The sequence below is a fragment of the Heteronotia binoei genome, chromosome 5 (genome assembly GCF_032191835.1).
Source record: "Heteronotia binoei isolate CCM8104 ecotype False Entrance Well chromosome 5, APGP_CSIRO_Hbin_v1, whole genome shotgun sequence".
Taxonomy (NCBI): domain Eukaryota; kingdom Metazoa; phylum Chordata; class Lepidosauria; order Squamata; family Gekkonidae; genus Heteronotia; species Heteronotia binoei.
This window is the reverse complement of record NC_083227.1, coordinates 2,109,327-2,133,064: the sequence shown is the minus strand read 5'-3', so window position 1 is coordinate 2,133,064 and position 23,738 is coordinate 2,109,327. Positions and strand designations below refer to the sequence as shown.

At 48.0% G+C, this 23,738-nt stretch overlaps 1 protein-coding gene and 1 non-coding gene across 3 annotated transcripts; one reads left to right on the top strand and one right to left on the bottom strand.

Annotated features, from left to right (window-relative positions):
- Positions 1-6,430: 6,430 nt before the first annotated feature.
- LOC132572105 (oocyte zinc finger protein XlCOF6-like) lies at positions 6,431-22,413 on the top strand. 2 transcript variants are annotated; one of them, XM_060238902.1, is made up of 6 exons: positions 6,431-6,496; positions 11,132-11,628; positions 12,043-12,157; positions 14,179-14,249; positions 14,624-14,738; positions 20,165-22,413. In XM_060238902.1, the coding sequence occupies exons 2-6, from the start codon at positions 11,176-11,178 to the stop codon at positions 21,619-21,621; spliced, it is 2,211 nt and encodes a 736-aa protein (XP_060094885.1). In that variant the 5' UTR covers positions 6,431-6,496; positions 11,132-11,175; the 3' UTR covers positions 21,622-22,413. The 2 variants fall into 2 exon arrangements, with proteins under 2 accessions (XP_060094885.1, XP_060094884.1); XM_060238901.1 differs by lacking the exon at positions 6,431-6,496 and having other exon boundaries at positions 11,130-11,628.
- On the bottom strand, positions 10,456-10,527 carry TRNAT-AGU (transfer RNA threonine (anticodon AGU)). The gene has a single exon. It is a non-coding gene; the product is annotated as a tRNA-Thr (tRNA).
- Positions 22,414-23,738: the final 1,325 nt, after the last annotated feature.

Sequence of the window (23,738 nt, the reverse complement as noted above, 5' to 3'; positions counted from 1 at the left end):
GAAAGCCAGCACAGCGCAGGTATGAATTAATGAAGGAGCATAAGTGCAGCTTACTACCAATGTTCCCTCTAAGCTGCAGAGTCTTGTGAGCAAAAATTCTACTTTGTGAGCCGCTGGCATTAAGGCTGTGAGCTACTGGCATAAGAACATAAGAGAAGCCATGTTGGATCAGGCCAATGGCCCATCCAGTCCAACACTCTGTGTCACACAGTGGCCAAAAAAACCCCAAGTGCCATCAGGAGGGTCAGAAGTAGGGCTAGAAGCCCTTCCACTTTGCCCCCACCCCCCCGCAAGCACCAAGAATACAGAGCATCACTGCCCCAGACAATTCCAATAAAATGCTGTGGCTAATAGCCACTGATGGACCTCTGCTCCATATTTTTATCCAATCCCCTCTTGAAGCTGGCTATGCTTGTAGCCGCTACCACCTCCTGTGGCGGTGAATTCCACATGTTAATCACCCTTTGGGTGAAGAAGTACTTCCTTTTATCCGTTCTAACCCGACTGCTCGGCAATTTCATCGAATGCCCACGAGTTCTTGTATTGTGAGAAAGGGAGAAAAGTACTTCTTTCTCTACTTTCTCCATCCCATGCATAACCTTGTAAACCTCTATCATGTCACCCCGCAGTCGACATTTCTCCAAGCTAAAGAGCCCCAAATATTTTAACCTTTCTTCATAGGGAAAGTTCCAACCCTTTAATCATTCTAATTGCCCTTTTCTGGACTTTTCCCACTGCTATAATATCCTTTTTGAGGTGCGGTGACCAGAATTGTACACAGTATTCCAAATGAGACCACACCATTGATTTATACAGGGGCATTATGATACTAGCTGATTTGTTTTCAATTTCCTTCCTAATAATTCCCAGCATGGCATTGGTCTTTTTTTATTGCAATCGCACACTGTCTTGACATTTTCAGTGAGTTATCTACCACAACCTCTCTTGGTCAGTCTCTGCCAGTTCATACGCCATCAACTTGTATTTGTAGCTGGGATTTTTGGCCCCAATATGCATTACTTTGCACTTGGCCACATTGAACTGCATCTGCCACGTTGGCAATAAAGTTGTAAGCTACTGCATAAATTAGTGTGCTCTGGGGTCATACTTCCTGAACTACGGCAAAAATGTGTGAGCTAGGTCATGCTAATTCAGCTCAGAGGGAACACTGCTTGCTACCAACATAGACGGGGTTAGGGTAGTGTTTGGGCAGATTTGTGTACCAGAACTTTTCCTTGTAGAAATGAAGCACTGGATTTTGCCAGCTTCCCTCCTCCCTTGCTTGAGGCTTTGCATATTTATGCACACCAAAATGACAAGTCAGACATACTGTAGGTTGACGTAAAGCCATCTGAGCAAATACGCCCCATCGCGTCAACTTCTGTTCTAACGGTTCAAAAGGGTGGAATGGCAACCAAGTTCCGTGTCGGTTAGCGTCTTTGCAATAAACCTGTAATAAATGTGAAACATGTTTTGAGTGAGACGCCACCTGTCTGGCAGTTCTGTTCATGCAAATATTGGCTGCCCCAGGAGCAAAGGAAATGTCCCCTGAGCATTCCAGCAGGGAAGGCCCAGAGCTAATTGGGGGGGGGGGGGGGGGAGCTGCTGATTTCTTTGCAAACCCCCAAGTCAGAGAAAGGATCCCAGAGCCGCAGCTGCAGGAGCAACCAGCACCCTTAAAGAAGAGCAGATGCGAAAGAAACAGCCCTCTGTTTCTTCAATTTCACCCTTGGGGCTTTCTCTTTCCCCCCCTTGTGTTAATGGACACTGTTTGCTAAAAATTTGCCTTGCGTCTGAGTACTTTTCCTGAAGGGTACTAAAGATCCTGCTGATTTCGTCACAAAAAGCTCCTCCCCAGCCACAAATTTAGTGAGTCTCGAGTGCTACTGAAAACCCCTCCGTTGTGAACAGAAGGCAGGAATCTATGGGGCCAAGGGGTCAAGCTGCCTTCCCTCCTTCCTTCAGAGGGGGGGCTCTCCTGTACGCATTGGGCGGAGCGGGGGTTCCATCCAACCTGGCAAAATCCTGCAGTGCAGACAGAGTCAAAGTAAAAAAAGCTCAAAACATTGAGGGTCTCATTCCTAGGAATGTTCAGATCAAGACGGGTCTCTGTGTTAGTCTGTCTGTAGAGTCGAAAACGACTGGTGCTTGCACAGAGGACTACCTTTACCTTTGGCAGGAGAAAAGACTAAGAATCTAGTAAGACCTTTAAGACTAGGGAAATTTGTGGAAGGGCGAGAGCTTTTACCCTATCGGCTCGGACACCCAGCCACCTGCTGTGATTTGCAAAAACACAAATTGGCAGGGAACTTTATTACCTTTTGTGGCTATCCAGACCAAATGGCCAAGCCACACTGGTTTATCATGTGGCCACAGTTGGCGCTCTTAAACAGCAAACTGCATGTATTTCAGCCCACAATACTTGATCCCCTCGTCCGATGAAGTGTGCTTAGAGAGCACATGAAAGAGTACGTTCTCAATAAAACTTGGTTGGTCTAAGGTTGCCAATCCCCAGGTGGGGGCAGGGGATCCCCTGGTTTGGAGACCCTCCCCCCGCTTCAGGGTCGTCAGAAAGCGGGGGGAGGGGAGGGAAATGTCTGCTGGGAACCCCATTATTCCCTATGGAGATTTATTCCCATAGAAAATCATGGAGAATTGATCTGCAGGTATCTGGGGCTCTGGGGGGGCTTTTTTTTTAGGTTGATGCACCAGATTTTCAGTACAGCATCTAGTGCCTCTCCCCAAAATATCCCCCAAGTTTCAAAACGATTGGACCAGGGGGTCCAATTCTATGAGCCCCAAAAGAAGGTGCCCCTATCCTTCATCATTTCCTATGGAAGGAAGGCATTGAAAAGATGTGCCGTCCCTTTAAATGTGAGGGCCAGAACTCCTTTTGGAGTTCAATTATGCTTGTCACAGCCTTGATCTTGAACCCACCCCCAAAGTCTCCTGGCTCCACCCCCAAAGTCCCCAGATATTTCTTAAATTGGACTTGGCAACCCTAGGTTGGTCTTAAAAGTGCAACTTGACTCCTGCTTTGTTCAACCAATTTTTAAGGTCTTTAAGGTTCTGCTGGACATTACTCTTTTCTACTGCTAAAGTAAAGGTAAAGGTAGTCGCCATCACGACATTTCCTTGGCAGAATGTTTGCTACAGGGTGGTGTGCCATTGCCTTCCCTAATCTCTACACTTTCCCCCCCAGGCAAGCTGGGGACTCATGTTATCGACCTCAGAAGAATGGAAGGCTGAGTCAACCTGGAGCCAGCTACCTGAACCCGGCTTCCGCTGGGATCGAACTCAGGTCGTGAGCAGAACTGAGGACTGCAGTTCGACCCCCTCCCCTCATCATCTCTCTGGCAAGAAAGACCTCGCAGCAGCATCTGTCCATCTGGGAGGGAGATAAAGGAGATTGTGAGCCGCTCTGAGAATCTTCGGAGTGGAGGGCGGGATATAAATCCAATATCTTCTTCTTTATCTGTCCATCTAAAATACACTCAGGAGGTTTTGCTGCCTGCCAACCCCCCAGGAGGAAAAGACACTTCTTCCCACTGTGGACTCAATGGGCAACTCAATGGTGATGTGCTTAGCATCCCTGTGCTCATTGGAAATCCCCCCCCCCCCTGCATTAACCCTTAGAATCCTAGAGTTGGAAGGGACCTCCAGGGTCATCTAGTCCAATCCCCTGCACAACGCAGGAAACTCACAAACACCTCCCCCTAAATTCACAGGATCCTCATTGCTGTCAGATGGCCATCTAGCCTCTATTGAAAAACCACCAAGGAAGGAGAGCCCACCACCTCCCAAGGAGGAAGCCTGTTCCACTGAGGAATCGCTCTAACGGTCAGGAATCGTAAGGTTGGAAGGGACCTCCAGGGTCATCTAGTCCAATCCCTGCACAAACACCTCCCCCTAAATTCACAGGATCTTCATTGCTGTCAGATGGCCATCTAGCCTCTATTGAAAAACTTCCAAGGAAAGAGAACCCACCACCTCCCCAGGAGGAAGCCTGTTCCACTGAGGAACCGCTCTAACGGTCAGGAAGTTCTTCCTAATGTTGAGCCAGAAACTCTTTTGATTTAATTTCAACCCATTGGTTCTGGTCCGACCTTCCGGGGCCACAGAAAACAATTCCACACCATCCTCTAGATGACAGCCCTTTAAGGACTTGAAGATGGTGATCATATCACCTCTCAGCTGCCTCCTCTCCAGGCTAAACATTCCCAGCTCCTTCAACCTTTCCTCAGAGGACTCGGTCTCCAGACCCCTCACCATCTTCGTCGCCCTCCTCTGGGCCCGTTCCAGCTTGTCTATATCCTTCTTAAAATGTGGTGCCCAAAACTGAACACAAGACTCCAGGTGAGGTCTTCCCAGAGCTGAGTAAAGCAATACCATCACATCACGTGATCTGGACACTACACTTCTGTTGACACAGCCCAAAATTGCATTTGCCTTTTTAGCCGCCGCATCACACTGTGGACTCATGTTCAGCGTATGGTCCACTAAAACCCCTAGATCTTTTTCGCACAGACTACTGCTAAGACAAGTCTTCCCCACCCTATAACCATGCATTGGGTTTTTCCTACCTAAATGCAGAACTTGACATTTCTCCCTATTAAAACATTTCTGCCTGTTCCCCCTACAGAGCGAAGACCCCTCGCCCCAAACACGCCTCTTCTTCCAGCTGGGGCTGGCGGTGGCAGAGAACTACATTGCCCAGAAGGCCTTGCAAGCTGGCGGCGGAAGCGCGGGGGGGGGCCATGGGGCAGCCGGGTGCCTCCCCCCTTCTTTCCCCGCCCCCTCCGCTTTTGGTGCCTGCTTCGCTGAGCCCCAAACCAGGCGAGCTGCAAATGCATTGCAAGGGGGGGGGGGGCTCTGGGCCAGCATCTGGGGAAGGGGGGGGTGCAAGGCTGCAAAAGGAGACGGGGGGCTTGGCAGCAAACCAGGCGAGCTGCAAATGCATTGCAAGGGGGGGGCTCTGGGGCAGCATCTGGGGAGGGGGCCGTGCAAGGCTGCAAAAGGAGCTCAGAGGACCGGGGCGGTGGGGGGGGGGGGGCGGGCTGGAGTTTTGTGCTGGTGCAATGCCCGTCCTGGAGGCCTTTGGGCCCGGCAGGGTCCATGAAGGCAGTAGAGTCCGCCCCCACCCCTTTGGAGGTCTGGACTCTTGCTCCCGAGTAGAGCCTGGAATGCACCCCGCGGTTCTTTGCATGCCCCCCCCCCCGAGCTGGCTGGCTTGGAGGGCAGGTCCCCTCCGGCTCCTCCTGCTGTCTGAGGGGGTGAGGCTGCGAGCGGAGGGGCCCTTTTGCAAGGGGGTTGCTGGTAAAGCTGCAGTCCGAAGCTCCGCTCACGACCCGAGTTCGATCCCCGGCGGAAGCTGGGTTTTCAGGTTGCCGGCTAGAGGTTGACTCAGCCTTCCATCCTTCCGAGGTGGGTCAAACGAGTCCCCAGCTTGCTGGGGGGAAAGGGCAGAGGACTGGGGAAGGCAATGGCAAACCACCCCGTAAAAAGTCTGCCGTGAAAACGTTGTGAAAGCAACGTCACCCCAGAGTCGGAAACGACTGGTGCTTGCACAGGGGACCTTTCCTTTCCCCCCATGCTTACAGGGCTCCATGGCACAAAGTGGTAAAGCTGCAGTTCTGCAATTGGAGCCCTCTGCTCACTACCTGGGTTCGATCCCAGCGGAAGCTGGGTTCAGGTAGCCAGCTCCAGGTTGACTCAGCCTTCCATCCTTCCGAGGTCGATAAAATGAGTACCCAGCTTCCTGGGGGGAAAGTGTAGAGGACTGGGGAAGGCAATGGCAAACCACCCCGTAAAAAGTGACTGGTGCTTGCACAGGGGACTACCATTACTTTTAAGAAAATTGCAGGAGCCTCGTGGTGCAGAGTGCTAAAGCTGCAGTACTGCAGTCCTAAGCTCTGCTCACGACCTGAGTTTGATTCCCGGAGGAAGCTGGGTTTTCAGGTAGCCGGCTCGAAGTTGACTCAGCCTTCCATCCTTCCGAGGTCGGTCAAATGAGTCCCCAGCTTGCTGGGGGAAAAACGTAAAAGACTGGGGAAGGCAAGGGCAAAACCACCCCATAAAAAATCTGCCGTGAAAACCTTGTGAAAGCAACGTCACCCCAGAGTGGGAAACGACTGGGGCTTGCACAGGGGACCTTTCCTTTCCTCCCCTCCTTAGGCCGAGTTGGCTGAACAGCCCTGGGTGTTCTGGGGGGAGTGCAGCAGCCCCCCTCCTGCAGCGTTACTCCCGAGGAGCCCCACTGAGCTGCGCAGGGCTGGAGCTCCCCGCCTTCCCTTCCTCTGCAGCGCCGCGAGGGTTAAAGGAGCCGAGGCGCTGGCTAGCGAGGCCGTGCAATTGAGGGGAGGGGGGGCGGGCCAGGAGGAGGGCGCAGGGCCTTGGCGGGGGGGGGGGGTCGCGGGAGGGGCTTGCATTTGCAGGGCGGAGGAGGGACTGCAAAGAAGCAGCAGCTGCAAGGTCTTCGGGGGTGGTCTCCTTAGAAGTAAGGCAAGGGGGTGGGAGGGGATCAGCCTCGAGATCTTGCAAAGGAGGGGGGGTCCATTATTTTCAGTCAGGGTTGCCAACTCCCGGGAGGATATTTGGCCGGGAGGGGGGGAGGGATTCCGGGAAAGGCCCCGTTTGGAGCTGGGGGAGGGGTGGAGAAGGGCCAGATCTAGCGGGGGAGGGGTGCAATTTGCCCCCAGCGTTGGCGAGGGGGGGCATCCAGGTAGGTGTTGCGGGTGCTGCAGCTGGGGAAGGAAGGGACCACCTTGGTCTCCCTCAGCCGAGAGATAGCAAGCGACTACACCCGGGAGCCGCCTGCCTCTCTTCTCCTGCCCCTCCTCTGTGGCTCTCCGAGATTTGGCTCCCCCCCCCCCCATCCCTTTGAAAGCAGAGGTTTTGGGCTTCATAGAATCCTAAGGGACCTCCAGGGCCATCTAGTCCAACCCCCTGCACAATGCAGGAAACTCACAAACGCCTCCCCCTAAATTCACAGGATATTCATTGCTGTCAGATGGCCATCTAGCCTCTGTTGAAAAACCTCCAAGGAAGGAGAGCCCACCACCTCCCGAGGAAGCCTGTTCTACTGAGGAACTGATCTAAACTCACAAACACCTCCCCCTAAATTCACAGGATCTTCATTGCTGTCAGATGGCCATCTAGCCTCTGTTGAAAAACCTCCAGGGAAGGAGAGCCCACCACCTCCCGAGGAGGAAGCCTGTTCTACTGAGGAACTGATCTAAACTCACAAACACCTCCCCCTAAATTCACAGGATCCCCATTGCTGTCAGATGGCCATCTAGCCTTTGTTGAAAAACCTCCAAGGAAGGAGAGCCCACCACCTCCTGAAGAATCACAGAATCCTAGAGTTGGAAGGGATCTCCAGGGTCATCTAGTCCAACCCCCTGCACAATGCAGGAAACTCATAAACACCTCCCCCTAAATTCACAGGATCCCCATTGCTGTCAGGTGGCCATCTAGCCTCTGTTGAAAAACCTCCAAGTAAGGAGAGCCCACCACCTCCCGAGGAAGCCTGTTCCACTGAGGAATCGCTCTGTCAGGAATCCTAGAGTTGGAAGGGACCTCTAGGGTCATCTAGTCCCACCCCCTGCACAATGCAGGAAACTCACAAACACCCCCCCCCCCCCCAAATTCACAGGATCTTCATTGCTGTCAGATGGCCATCTAGCCTCCTTCCCAAGGAGGAAGCCTGTTCCACTGAGGAACTGCTCTAATGGTCAGGAATCCTAGAGTTGGAAGGGACCTCCAGGGTCATCTAGTCCAACAGCCTGCACAATGCAGGAAACCCACAAACCCCTCCCCCAAAATTCACAGGATCCTCATTGCTGTCAGAGGGCCATCTAGCCTCTGTTGAAAAACCTCCCAGGAAGGAGAGCCCACCACCTCCCAAGGAAGCCTGTTCCACTGAGGAACCGCTCTAACGGTCAGGAATCCTCGAGTTGGAAGCAGATCACAGCCAGTTGCTCGGGGCCTGATAGCAGCCCTCCGAGGGCCTGATTCAGCTGCTGGGTCGCATGTTTGACACCCCTGAGCTAGGGAGCTGCAGGTACTGCCTCTTCTTTCCACCGCCACCTGAAGACAGAAAGATAAGGGGGTTTTCTTTGGGGGGGGGGATGGGCAGGGTTCCCTCTAAGCTGCGCTAGGGTTAAGGCAGGAGAGGAAGGTGACTAATATCTGGCAATGTGCGCACACACACGGGGGAGAAGGCAGCAAGAATGGCCCACCTTCCCGCTCTGTCTGTGGACTCCGCAGCGGCTCCTGAAGCAGGAGAGAGACCCAATAGATGTTGTTTACCTTGACTTCCAGAAAGCTTTTGATAAAGTTCCTCATCAAAGGCTCCTTAGAAAGCTTGAGAATCATGGAGTAAAAGGACAGGTCCTCTTGTGGATCAAAAACTGGCTGAGTAATAGGAAGCAGAGAGTGAGTATAAATGGGCAGTCTTCGCAGTGGAGGATGGTAAGCAGTGGGGTGCCGCAGGGCTCGGTACTGGGTCCCATGCTCTTTAACTTGTTTATAAATGATTTAGAGTTGGGAGTGAGCAGTGAACTGGCCAAGTTTGCGGATGACACTAAATTGTTCAGGGTGGTGAGAACCAGAGAGGATTGTGAGGAACTCCAAAGGGATCTGTTGAGGCTGGGTGAGTGGGCGTCAACGTGGCAGATGCGGTTCAATGTGGCCAAGTGCAAAGTAATGCACATTGGGGCCAAGAATCCCAGCTACAAATACAAGTTGATGGGGTGTGAACTGGCAGAGACAGACCAAGAGAGAGATCTTGGTGTCGAGGTAATTAACTCACTGAAAATGTCAAGACAGTGTGCGTCTGCAATAAAAAAGGCCAATGCCATGCTGGGAATTATTAGGAAGGGAATTGAAAACAAATCAGCCAGTATCATAATGCCCCTGTATAAATCGATGGTACGGTCTCATTTGGAGTACTGTGTGCAGTTCTGGCCGCCGCACCTCAAAAAGGATATTATAGCATTGGAGAAAGTCCAGAGAAGGGCAACTAGAATGATTAAAGGGCTGGAGCACTTTCCCTATGAAGAAAGGTTGAAACGCTTGGGACTCTTTAGCTTGGAGAAACGTCGACTGCGGGGTGACATGATAGAGGTTTACAAGATAATGCATGGAATGGAGAAAGTAGAGAAAGAAGTACTTTTCTCCCTTTCTCACAATACAAGAACTCATGGGCATTCGATGAAATTGCTGAGCAGACAGGTTAAAACGGATAAAAGGAAGTACTTCTTCACCCAAAGGGTGCTTTACATGTGGAATTCACTGCCACAGGAGGTGGTGGCGGCCACAAGTATAGCCACCTTCAAGAGGGGTTTAGATAAAAATATGGAGCAGAGGTCCATCAGTGGCTATTAGCCACAGTGTATGTGTGTATATAACATTTTTTGCCACTGTGTGACACAGAGTGTTGGACTTGATGGGCCGTTGGCCTGATCCAACATGGCTTCTCTTATGTTCTTATAGAGAGATGCCTGCTGGGCTTTGGGGAGGCACCTTTCCCTTCCCTCCTGCTATGGGTGGACGACAGGCATTTCTGGGGCTCTGTGTGGAGACCTGGCCCTTCTGTGTGTGTGCATGTGTGCGTGAGAGGGAGGGAGTTAGTAGAATCTGGTCCCGTCCCTGAACAAGCAGGGGGAGAGAAAGAAATGCCTAATTGGAAACTGAAACTAGAACATATGAAGCTGCCTTATACTGAATCAGACCCTTGATACATCAAGTCAGCAGCCGCTCTCCAGGGTTTCCAGCTGAGGTTTTTCATGCCTATTTGCCTGGACCCTTTTTAGCTGGAGATGCCAAGGATTGAACCTGGGACCTTCTGCTTACCAAGCAGATGCTCTTCCACTGAGCCCCCATCCCTCTCCTGCTCTCCAGGGTCTCAAGCGGAGGTTATTCACGCCTACTTTCCTGGACCCTTTTGAGTTGGAGATGCCGGGGATTGAACCTGGGACCTTTTGCTTACCAAGCAGAGACTCTACCACTAAGCCACAGCCCCATTCATGGCTCTCCAGGGTCTCAAGCTGAAGTTTTTCATGCCTACTTGCCTGGACCCTTTTTATTTTATTTTTTTCAATTTTTTTCAATTTATATCCCGCCCTTCCCACCGAAGCGGATCAGGGCGGCTTACAACATATAAAATCTAACATTTTAGCTGGAGATGCCAGGGATTGAACCTGGGACCTTCTGCTTACCAAGCAGATGCTCTTCCACGGAGCCACAGCCCCATTCATGGCTCTCCAGTGTCTCAAGCTGAGGGTTTTCACGCCTACTTGCCTGGACCCTTTTGAGTTGGAGATGCTGGGGATTGAACCTGGGACCTTCTGCTTACCAAGCTGATGCTCTACCACTGAGCCACAGCCCCATTCATGACTCTCCAGGGTCTCCAGCTGAGGTTCTTCACGCCTACTTGCCTGGACCCTTTTGAGTTGGAGATGCCGGGGATTGAACCTGGGACCTTCTGCTTACTAAGCAGATGCTCTGCCACTGAGCCACAGCCCCATTCATGGCTCTCCAGGGTCTCCAGCTGAGATTTTTCACATCTACTTGCCTGGACCCTTTTGAGTTGGAGATGCTGGGGATTGAACCTGGGACCTTCTGCTTACTAAGCAGATGCTCTGCCACTGAGCCACCGTCCCTGCCTAGGCTGTGTGTTGGAGGGAACCTTCCCTGTTGCTTTGGGGCAAGCAAAAGGTGTCCTCCCTGTGCATTCAGTTTGCAAAACACTGCTGCAGGTGGGTACTCAAATCCACATCCACGGCACTCCCTGGTGTATTTACATCACTGACACCATAATCCTCATAGTGACGCATGAAGAATCCCCCCCCCCCCAAAAAAAAGCAACTTTCCCCAAAAGAACAAGGTGCCACAACTAAAATACCTCGGTATGTGATACAGCAAGATGATATTAAACAAATCCTACAAACCACAAGAAGCACTTTTGTTCTGATCCACCAGGGCGATTCTAATGTATCCTCCAAGGTTTGTGATTTTTGGTGGTGTGTTTTAATATTAAGGTTTGTGGTTTTTGGTGGTGTTTTTCCATTCTCATTTATCTTCGTGACGTGTGACTGTGTGTGTCTCCCCCCCCCCCTCCCTCTGAGAGAAGCCTCTCTTCACAGCCAAGTGAACAAAGGCATCTTTCCACCAATGGAGGTGACTCAAGAGAAGGGGCAGGAGATGGAAGAGCAGGACCCAGAAGGAGCTGGGACTGGCAAGAGAGCAAGCAAAGGCCTCCTTCCTCTTCAAAGTGGGAGTGGGGTTGAATTCCGGGAAAGGGCTGGGCCGGAGACCCTGGCTGAGGGCACCATGACCTCAGATGTGCATTGCCAGCGCTTCCGGCAGTTCCGCTACGATGAGGCCGATGGGCCCCGAGAGGTTTGCAGCCAGCTCCATGGACTTTGCACCCAGTGGCTGGAGCCGGAGAGGCACACCAAGAAGCAGATCGTGGACCTGGTGATCCTGGAGCAGTTCCTGACTCTCCTGCCCCAGGAAATGCAGGGCTGGGTCAGAGGATGTGGGCCGGAGACCAGTTCCCAGGCGGTGGCCCTGGCCGAAAGTTTCCTCCTGAGCCAGGCAGAGGAGAAGAGGCAGGCAGAACAGGTGAGGGGATTCCCTCCAGGTGTGTCGAGTTCAAACAATAATACTCGGCCTTTTTCTAAAGGTTCCCTGCCAGACGTTTGTTCAAGCGTTAATCATCCAAATGGGTGACCTACCTCACAGGGTGTCTGTTGTGGGGAGAGGAAGGAAAGGAAATTGTAAACTGCTCTGAGACTACAAATGAAGGGTGGGGAATAAATCCCTCCCTCCCTCCCTCCCTCCCTCCCTTCCTTCCTTCCTTCCTTCCTTCCTTCCTTCCTTCCTTCCTTCCTTCCTTCCTTCCTTCCTTCCTTCCTTCCTTCCGATAACCCACCAGGTCTGCTGTCGGAAGGGAGCAGAGTCTGGGAATGGGGCAGGATCCATTCCTTGGTCTCTTTTCCATCCCATCTCTTACCTCCTCCCTCCCTGCTCTTTCAGATGTGGGCCCCACCCGTGAAGAAAGAGCCTCCATTCCCTGAGGCGGAAGGAGCTTCCTTGGAGCAAGGGCAGAGAGCGCAGAACCCGGAGCATGTCCAAGATGCCCTTTCTTGTGGTAAGGACTCTTTGTGCCTAGATACGATTGGGGCACCCAATGAATTTGATGAGAAGAGCAGAGAGTTGGGGTTCAGAGGCAAAATATAAACACTTCTTCATACAGAGTTAATTTCCGGCACTCAATGTCTGCTAATTGTGATTCCTCTCAAAGGGGATTAGACAAGTTCATGGAAGGCAGTTCCTCGCATTAACGAATATATTCATCTCTCACCCTTCTTTCATTCAACCCGATAAAGAAGGGGAAACTCCTCCTTCTGGGGCAGTAGAGCTCTCAAAAACACTTTCTAGGGGCCAGTAAGGGTAGAAGAATTGGACGTCTATACCTGTGCTTATGGTGCATCTTGTGGGTCGCCGTGGGAAGCAGGATGCTGGAGGAGGGATGGCAGGGTGTGGACTGGCACCCCCCTGGAGCTATGGGGAGCAGCTTTGGGGTGGGACTTGGGGTAGATTGGATGTTGTGTTGATGTTGAATCTGGCTGAAAACCTGGTTAGCACAGCAAGGCACACTCTGAACACTCATTTGTATTAGCCAATTTGGCGTAGCGGTGAAGAGCATGGACTCTACTCTGGGACGACTAGTTTGATTCCCCACTTCTCCACATGCAGCTGTTGGTATGACCTTGGGCCAGTCACAAGTTCTCTCAGAACTGTTCTCTCAAGAGCGACTTATCTCAGAGCTTTCTCAGTTCCTCCTCACAGGTTGTCTGTTGTGGGGAGAGGAAAGGAAAGAGATTGTAAGCCACTCTGAGACTCCCAAGTGAAGGGTGGGGTATATATCCATTCTCTCCTCTTTTCTTCGTAGGAAAGCGTCCCAACTCTTTAACATTCTAGTTGCCCTTTTCTGCACTTTTTCCAATGCAGTAATCTCTTTTTTGGGTTGTGGTTCACCTCATAGATGTATGGCTCAAATCATAGAGATGTTATTAGTGGAGACTGTGCGGTATTTGAGAGGTTCCCACTCCCAGATGCAGACATATATATTTTTAAAGACTTTTCAAGCCACTTATGTTACCGTATTTTTCGGACCATAAGGCGCTCCGGACCATAGGACGCACCTTCCTCCTGGGGTGCGATCCGCTGCCTCCGCCTCCGATCCCGGCGCTTCCCCCGCGCCCGCCTGCCTGGCTCCAGCTTCTTCCAGCAAGCGCTGGGATCGCTCCACGCTGCCCCCTCCGCAAACCCAGCGCTTTGCGAGTGCCGGCTGTGGAGGGGGCAGCATGCTTCCTCCGTGCCTGTCTGCCTGGCTTCAGCTCTGATGCTTAAAGCAAGCGCTGGGATCAGAGGGCAGAGGGAGCAATCCTGGCGCTTGCTGTAAGCGTCAGAGCTGGAGCCAGGCAGACAGGCACGGAGGAAGCACGCTGCCCTCTCCGCAGCCGGCACTCGTGAAGCACTGGGTTTGCGGTGGGGGCAGCGTGGAGCGATCCCAGCGCTTGCTGGAAAAAGCTGGAGCCAGGCAGGCAGGCGCGGGGGAAGCGCCGGGATCAGAGGCTTAGGCAACGGATCCCACCCCCCCAGAGGAAGGTACCTTCGCTCCATAAGACGCACACACTTTCCCCCACTTTTTTGGGGGGGGGAAAGTGTGTCTTATGGTCCAAAAAATACGGTATTTAATTACTTTGCATTTGCTTATAGTTAGATATAATTTAATATCTTTATAATATTTATATAAAAATAGATATAATTTTTATATATTGACACGTAATCTATATATACTCTCTTTTGTAAGAGCTTGGATTATTGCTTGTTGATTTGTTGACTCTGTATACCTGTTGATCTTTGTTGCATCCTGATTTCATCTCTAATAAACTATTTAAACTTTTTTTTTTTTATAAAGAGTCCGGTAGCAGCTTTTAGACTAACACATTTAATTGTAGCATGAGCTTTCAAGAAACACAACTCTCTTCTTCATTAAGAATGTGGTGAGTGTACGGAGGGCGAGGTTTCACATTCCAGGGTACAAAGAAGCAAATCGAATATCAAGTCCTGGAAAATGCCTTTCCTTCCTCCTTTGTCTTACAGGCACTGGAGAGATGCTGTTGAGCCATTGCCTTTTCAGAGGTGTGGAAACGCCTGCTGTACCTCCAGTTCAGGTAGGGGATTTTAGAAATGGTCCCTGGCAATACTCCGTCTAAGCTGTGGGGTTTGGTGAGCAAAATTTTTACTTTGTGAGCTGCTGGCATTAAAGTGGTGACCTTAGTTTGCTCTGGGGCCATTTTTCCTGAGCTAAGACAAAAACGTGAGAGCCAGAGGCTAAAAAATTGCGAGCTAGCACACACTTAGCTCAGCTCAGAGGAAATACTGGGTCCCTCCGCCTTTCTCAGGGGGGCGTTTGCGGTTTCTATCTAGAAGGTGTCCAGGCGAGAGAAGCTCTGGATGCCATTTCCTTTACATCCTGTACTTTCTCAGGCGACTCCCTTTTCTGCCTGGCATGACCTCTGATGAAGGAATCTGCTTTTTCTTCCAGGGCCCCTTTTCCTTGGAGGAGGTGTCCGTCTCTTTCTCTGAGGCTGAGTGGGCCCTGCTGGATCCGGGACAAAGAGCGCTCTACCAGGAGAATTATGGGAATGTGGCCTCTCTGGGTAAGGATCTTTCCTAGGTGTCAAAGGTGCGAATTGCTATCATTGTGATGAGGCTTGTGTCAAAACACTGAACAGCAATATGCGGTTTTGTCTGCTGTTTTGCTGCTTGCCCAGGGGCAACTGAGGCCAGTGTTGTGGCCATTACCAAGAGAAAGAGTCCTGACTTGAGGTAAAAGTGGGGCGAAAGGCCCTCAGAAAGACTCTGGAAGGGGCGAGATCCTCTCTGTTCTCTGCCTTTCCAACACACCTTTCCTCTGGATGGGATTAGAAACATATGCTCTGGAAATGATCCATCGCGCTTACACTAGCTGGGATTCTGTGCTTTGATTTTGACCTTTTATTCTTTTACTAGTAATAAGGCTCATTGTGGGGAGAAATACAACAGGTGCTAGAAATCTGCTGTGGGTGAGTGTCATAACTTTGTGTGGGGTGGGGCTGGGGTAGGAAGGGAACATATGAACATATGAAGCTGCCTTATACTGAATCAGACCATTGGTCCATCAAAGTCAGTATTGTCTTCTCAGACTGGCAGCGGCTCTCCAGGGTCTCAAGCTGAGGTTTTTCACACCTATTTGCCTGGACCCTTTTTTGGAGATGCCAGGGATTGAACCTGGGACCTTCTGCTTCCCAAGCAGATGCTCTACCACTGAGCCACCGTCCCTCCCCATAGAGATAGATTGAGGGAGGCAAAGTAAGTTGGGCAGGGAAATGGAGAAAGTGGGGAAATGTGGGGTAAGCTATTCTTTTTTTCTTGCTTGAATTTCTGTCTTTCCCCATATAAGAATGCGCTCTCCCCCCCCCCCCCGCCCCCTCCCTCTCTCTCCCTGAAAGAAGCCAGAATGATAAGAGAGTCTGTGGCAAGAAAAAAATGTTACCAGACAGCCTCACTCAGGTTCACTGGGCTGGATGAGATCTTGCTAGAACCAAGTTTTGGTAGGAAGAGAAGAAGACACAAGCGTGCTCCATTCTATTTTATTGAACCTTAAGCAAAATAGCAGAAAATATCAGAGCACAGTATATACTGCTTAAACTAATACACTGAACATGAGTCAACAGTGCGATGTGGTGGCTAAAAAGACAAATGCAATTTTGGGCTGTATCAACAGAAATATAGTGTCCAGATCACGTGATGTGATAGTATCGTTTTACTCTGCTCTGGTAAGACCTCACCTCTGGAGTATTGTGTTCAGTTTTGGGCACCACATTTTAAGAAGGATATAGACAAGCTGGAACAGGTCCAGAGGAGGGTGACAAAGATGGCGAGGGGTCTGGAGACCAAGTCCTATGAGGAAAGGTTGAAGGAGCTGAGAGGTGATATGATCACCATCTTCAAGTACTTGAAGGGCTGTCCTAAAGAGGAGGGTGTGGAATTGTTTTCTGTGGCCCCAGAAGGTAGGACCAGAACCAATGGGTTGAAATTAAATCAGAAGAGTTTCCAGCTCAACATTAGGAAGAACTTCCTGACCATTAGAGCGATTCCTCAGTGGAACAGGCTTCCTTGGGAGGTGGTGGGCTCTCCTTCCTTGGAGGTTTTTAAACAGAGGCTAGATGGCCATCTGACAGCAATGAAGATCCTGTGAATTTGGGGTAGGTGTTTGTGGGTTTCCTGCATTGTGCGGGGGTTGGACTAGATTACCCTAGAGTCCCTTCCAACTCTATGATTCTAAGTTAGAAAACAGAATTCTCTTGACTTCCGTATAATGGAACATTGACAATATTTATACCTTTTTGTTTTTTTCTTACCAAGTTTTACAGGGAAAATTGGGGAATCGGGGAAAGGATCAGGGATAGGGTGCAGAAAATAAAAGAGTAGATTACAGTTATTGCTACATCTAAAAAAACAAAGAAAAATATAATTAATTATACCTGCAAATATTCAAAATTAGTACATAGATATTACCTTTAAATTCTACAAGTCTTTTATGACCTTTTGCTATTATTGTAAAATCCTATTGTTTTACAAACTATTTAATGGCAAATTCCAGATTCTTATCTATCATGTCTGTAATCAGACAAAACCAAATCTGTGTATCTTTAATCTACATAGAACTACCAAAGAAAGAAAAAAAGGAAGGGGGGAAAAAAGGTTCAGATTCTGGTCTTCAGTATAAGCTTATTGACCAAGAGATTTCAGTTTAGAGCAATAGCAGCTGCGTTTCTGTATCTAAGTTACTAAGGAATCTCAAGGCTATTGAAAATAAAACAAGCTTCTCATTAAACATAAAAGGATTTTAAGTTAGCTGGGTACAGTTATAGTGCGCATGTCTTATTAGCAAATGAAGATAACTTTCCCGGCACCTACTTGAAAAGTTAGCTCTCTTAATGAACAAAAAGGGTGAGTTTCCTAAAAGGAAAAAAAAAGCGTGAGAAAGTAAGGAGAGAAGGGGAAAAAAACTCCATGGAATGCTGTTTTTACAGCAGCACTTCTCTCCGACTACACAAAGCAGAGCAAAAGACGATGGCCATTTCCAATTGCTCCCACAACATCACACTACACAGAAAAGGGAACCCTTGCACTAACTTTCCTGGAATACAAAGAAAAAACTCTTAGTGGATTAATTTATTGGCAGATATCTCAATGCATGGGGATAAGCACCAGGGCACCTCTTCAACAGCCATTCTAAAAAGAGCAAAAATAATCAAGGTATGTACACCTTTACCTTATATTCCCTTTCACATACTTTCTTGTAAATGTGTGCATACCTCTGTTTATATGTGTGTGTATAACCTAGCCATGATACTCCCAATCCAATATGAACAACATAAGTTTTTAACCTTACATTGGGGTATGTTTGAAAATGTTTTACAGGTTATTAACATAATTAAAACCCTTCATTTTTAGCAACAGTTGCTAAACCTTCATTGTGACTTAAGATTCACACAAAAAAATCAACATCAAGGCAAAACAAATTTGCCATTCCAGTTAAAAAAGATAAAAACCAAATAGTCCTTCTTTGAGTTTTGAAGGGACCATTAAAAATCAGATTTCAGAAACGAAGTCCCAAAGTATTATGCCCGTTAAAGAACAGTCATAGTTTCTTTTTCTTAAAAGCCTTCCAGGATTTCATTCTCTTGGGTCTTATTTTGCTACAATCCACAGATTTCTTCCTTCTAATCCTGACTAGTATTACAGCAAGCTTGTAAGCCATGCTGACGTTGCTTTTCTGTTTCCTTATCTCAGTGGTTTGTACTTTCTCTTGCTGCCACGAAAGATCAGGAGCCTCTTCCATTTTGCCTTTGCACAGTACATTCTCAGATGCTTGTATACCAGCCTCTTTCCATTCATAAGATATCTCTTGTACACCTTGAGATGTCAGATCCTGGATATTATTGATTTCGCCGCATTTGTCCAGAAGCTTTTGCATATGATCTGATATGAGTTCTGTTAAAGAGCCAATTTCCTGCTGAATAGAGAAGATGGTGGCCATGAAATCCTTTTGGGTATCGACTTCAGTTTGAGATGCCGTTTTCTCAATACGTAACAATCCTATAGCAAAACAATTAAGACCAGAAATCCAACTCTAAAGTCTCAATTAGAAAATTCTTCCAAGTTTCCAATTAAGAATTTTCTTCTCCTGAGTTCCAATAGAAATTAGATCAGTCTAGACAGATCACAAGATAGGTTTATCGCATAAAAAAGTCGCATCAAGCCCTTTCTCAGAATATGACTGTATTGTAAGTCTCAATACTGTGTTGTTTAATTTTGTACCAAATCAATCCATAAGTAAATATTTGCTCCAGTTTCTTTTATTTAAAATAATAACAGTTGTTGCAAATTTGTTCTTTTAAGTTTGAAAGCCGGTCTTTCTTGGGGAGTCTTCCCCCTCATACTGAGCAGTCGAATTTGGTATAATAGTGAAAGTTTAGCTGGTGGGTAACATTGAAAGAGAGACTTGCTTGCAAGGCAGGTCTTTCTTGGGGAGTCTTCCCCCTCATACTGAACAGTCGAATTTGGTATAATAGTGAAAGTTTAGCTGGTGGGTAACATTGAAAGAGAGACTTACTTGCAAGGCAGGTTTTTGCTGGTTGTAGTAGCAAAACGCTTTAACATCGAGCAGTTCTGTTACCGGTAGCTACAGCTGGTGCCACACAAAATGCTGATTGCAACGGTGAGGCTTCAGGATAAACAAGGAGTCCCAGGGTTCCGCTGCCGCTGAAAGTCCTGGGTTTTGTCTCATCCCTCTTCTGGAGTCCCTTTGGGTATCCGGGTGTCCGGACCCCCTCAACCTGCGCAATTCGAGGGGGATTGCAAGCGCTGTGATTCCCCCTCGATGTCGCTGCCCTGAAGCCAGAACTGGAAGTCAATATTTATACCATTAGGGTTTGTAGAATCTTTCGGGCTCAAGTGCCGTGTTCTACTGGAGAAAGTTTTCCTTCCAGACGTTTCGTTCTCAGCTGCCGAGAACATCCTCAGTGGCGTTGCAGCCGGAGCAGGCGCTCAGACCTTCTTGGCTGCTGTGCATTTAGTGGGGCCAGGGCTGCTGGAGAGCTGCTATTTATAGGCTGGAGGGGCTGTGATGAAAGGGCAATTGGTTTGTGGATGTGCCCATTGTTTGGTGGGGCTTCCTGGAAGGGTAGTGATAAGGAAACTGGCTGTTGAATGTGACCATTGTTCTGTGTTAATTGCTGGGAGGGTTGGAAGGGGTTTGAAGATAAGGAAGATGGTTGTTGACTGTGCTGATTGTTCTGTGTAATGTGCTGTGTAAATATTTATACCTTTTTGCAATATAAAATCATTTTCTGTGGAAATGTCCTGAGCCCCTGGCCATACAAGAGAGATGTGATACTAATCTCTAGACATTCAGCCAGAGGCACAGCATAGAGCATATGGAATGTCAGCTATGTGCAGGGGGATTCAACAGCCAGGCACTGCCTGTGTGGGAAAGACAGGAGTAACCATGCCGCAATGCTTTAAGGGAACAAACCAAAATCTGCTTTTGCTAACATTTATTCGATAAACCTTATGTATAAATGGCCAAGGCTTCATTAATCCAAAATTCTACCACAGAGACAATGCCAGAGACAGACAACAGCCATGCATCCAAAGAAAGGCTGGAGAGTTTTTCAAGAACCATTCCCTTTCCAAGTGAGCTGGCAGAGAATGGGTTTCTTTCACAGTTCTGTCAAGGCAACAAGCAAGGAATACCCAGGGGACTTTTCTGCTTCACTTCGAAGCAGCTCTTCGTTTGGTAGAATAATAAAACTGGAGGCTGGAGGGAGGCCTTTTGGGACCTGGAATCTGAAGGTTCAGAAGCTCCTTCTGGGCAAGACTTCAGCTGTGGCTCTTGAAAGGCCGTGGTGTCCTTAAATCCTGGCTATTCTGGGGAGAGGTAGGGGGTTAGTTAAGGTCAGCCAAGCTGGAGAAGGCCTTTGTCCCTTACATGCCCTCCCAGGTACTAACGTTGTTTCTTACTTTGTTCCAGCAGAGAATGATCAGGGGAATGAGGAGGGTGAGGAACTTCATCCACAATTGCCAGATAAAGTTATTAATGAAGACTTGAAAGGAAATGTATGGAATGAAGGCAGACCCAAGAGAAAGAAAGACAGCTGTTTGGTTGAGAAGAGAAATGGAAGAAAGCTTAACGTACATTTCCCCAAGCACAATATAAAGGAGATGAGTGAATACATTCAGTGCGGAAAAGACTTCAGATATAAACCACAGCTTCTTGTGAACCAAAGAATACAAAGAGGAAAGGAATATATTGAGTACTTAGATTGTGGAAAGAGATTCAGTCTGAGTGGCCATCTGCAACAGCATCAGAGAAACCACAAAGGGGAGAAACCTTTTAAATGCTTAGAGTGTTGGAAGGCATTCAGTCACAGTTACAGTCTTCAGCTGCATCAAAGAACCCACACAGGGGAGAAACCTTTTAAGTGCTCAGAGTGTGGAAAGAAATTCAGTCAGAATGGAAGTCTTCAACGGCATAAAAAAACCCACACGGGGGAGAAACCTTTTGAATGCTCAGAGTGTGGAAAGAAATTCAATGCAATGAGGAATTTTCAACAGCATAGGAGAACCCATGGAGGAGAGACACCATTTGAATGCTCAGAATGTGGCAAGAAATTCAGTCAGAATGGTACTCTTCGACAGCATCAGAGAAGCCATACAGGAGAGAAAACATTTGAATGTTCAGAGTGTGGAAAGAGATTCAGTCGGAATGACTGTCTGCAACAGCATCAAAGAACCCACACAGGGGAGAAACCTTTTGAATGTTCAGAGTGTGGAAAGAGATTCAGTCAGAGTGGAACTCTACAACAGCATCAGAGAACCCACACAGGAGAGAAACCATTTGAATGTTCAGAGTGTGGAAAGCGATTCAGTCACAGTGGAACTCTTCATCAGCATCAGAGGACACACACAGGGGAGAAACCTTTTGAATGCTCAGAGTGCGGAAAGAGATTCAGTCAGAGTGGCCATTTTCAACAGCATCAGAGGACCCACATAGAGGAGAAACCTTTTGAGTGCTCAGAGTGTGGAAAGAGATTCAGTTGGAGTAGTGATCTTCAGCAGCACCTGAGAACCCACAGAGAGGAGCAACGTTTTGAATGCTCAGAGTGTGGAAAGACATTTAGTAGGAGTGGCGATCTTCAACAACATTATAGAACCCACACAGGGGAGAAACCTTTTGAATGCTTAGAGTGTGGAAAGAGTTTCAGTTGGAGTAATGATCTTCAGAAGCACCAGAGAATCCACACAGGGGAGAAACCATTTGAATGCTCAGGTTGTGGAAAGAGATTCAGTCAGAGTGGCAATCTTCAAGCACATCAAAGAACCCACACAGGGGAGAAACCTTTTGAATGCTCAGAGTGTGGAAAGAGATTCAGTCGGAGGGGAACTCTTCAAAAGCACCAGAGAACCCACAAAGGGAGAGAAACCCTTTGAGTCCTTAAAGTGTGGAAAGAGATTAAGTTGGAGTAGGACTTTTTGACAATATCTACAAAATGACAAGGAACCATGTAATCCCTTCCTCTGGGAAAAGAGTACTTCTCTTACTTCACAAGTAAAAGACAACCACAGACCACATAAAGTGGCAAAACTATATAAACTCTTGTAAAAATATATCTGCATGGAAATCTTATCCTAACCAAGAAGAAATGCTGCAAATGATCAGACTACAGAAGGAGTTTTAGCCGTGTCTGAAACCCTCAGAGGGAAGAAAGCAAAGATGGGATCTGCCAACTGAAGTAGATCCAAGATCGGCTCCTGTCTCCTTTAGCAGGGTGGATTTCACACAAGGGAGTGTTAGACATTAAAAAGGCTGAAATTTGTTTTGGCTTTGTTGTGAGATCTTACTCTAGGCCTTTCTACCTAAAGCGGTAGAAAAATTTCTCTCTGTCTCTGTGCTGAGACAAGAACACAGTGGAAAGAATTGCTGTTGCACGGTGACCCTCCATGTTGGCAGAATTAACAGCTGGATGCAGCTGGGCCAGATGTGGTCCCATTCAGTCCTGATCACTGGACTAAAAGACTTTCTCTAGGATCCAGAAACTCTTGGCAAGACTTTGAAATATAAACTTAGGGATTAGTAATGAATGATCACAGCATTTTCTGTGATAATCACTGCCAGATATGTGAAAAACAAGAACTGTTGCCAGAATCTTTTGGTGTGATTCATTGAGGACTGAAGTCTGGGAATATATAGATATAATTAAAAGATTTTTATTTTATATTTTATATTATAGTTTAAAAGGATCGAGGAGGAGAAATGAGGGCTACACCAAGAGCCTGATAGGGTATAGAGTATTGATCTGTTCTGATTTATATAAGCCTTTGAAAGGGAGTTTTTGTTAACTTGGAAACCTCCCCAATTGGACATCTGTTCTCTTGACAATTGTCTTTTCTGACAAATGATCCTAAGGTTGTTTTCATAAATATTGTGTTGATTCTTATGTAAACAAGAGATAAGAAAGCTGTTTGGCTTTCTTGGATGATCTGAGAGGGGGAGCGAGGTGAGATAAGGGTTGTGGAAAATGCAGATTGTTCAGTGATACAGACTTCATTGTTATCTACAAAGCTAAAAGATACTTATATTCAGTATGTTAACACCAGTGTTCCCTCTAAGCTGAGTTAGTGTGAGCTAGCTCACAATTTTTTAGGCTCCAGCTCACACACATTTTTGTCTCAGTTCAGGAAAAATGGCCCCAGAGCAAACTAATTTATGCAGGAGCTCACAGCTTTAATGCCAGTATCTCACAGCTTTAATGCCAGTAGCTCACAAAGTAGAATTTTTGCTCACAAGACTCCGTAGCTTAGAGGGAACATTGGTTAACACTTAGTTCTAAAGGAGGATTTTTATCACACAGGCACACACACATTTAACTGTGAAGTATTACAGAAGCACGTCTCAAGAAGTGTCACATTCTGGGTCTGAACAGAGACTCTAGCAGAGATACCTCTGAGACTCTCAAAATTCCTCCAGATATTTCAGAATCCAAAGCCTGGAGCCCCAGGGAGAAAACTGTGGGACACTGCCAAGCAGCATGAATGAACCAGCTAGCACAGAAACCACCAGATCATGGGATGTGCCACTGTCTATGGTATTGATGCCACTTCTCCTTCTATTAGGTCTTTTTTCTTCTGTAACTTGAGGTTTCTACATCTCTCCTACTTAAGCAGCCCCGTGGCGCAGAGTGGTAAAGCTGCAGTACTGCTGCCTAAACTCTCTGCTCACAACCTGAGTTCGATCCCAGTGGAAGCTGGGTTCAGGTAGCCGGCTCCAGGTTGACTCAGCCTTCCATCCTTCTGAGGTTGGTAAAGTCAGTACCCAGTGTAGATGACTGGGGAAGGCAATGGCAAACCACCCCGTAAAAGGTCTGTCATGAAAACACCGTGATGCGACATCACCCCAGAGTCGGAAACGACTGGTGCTTGCACAGGGGACTTTTACCTTTTTACATCTCTCCTACACCAAAGAGGAACTCAGAAGCATTCTTGCAATAACCTGGAAGCTGGTATTTTGGCCTACCACCAATTTAAGGTTCCCTGAAGAGGTGAGAGAG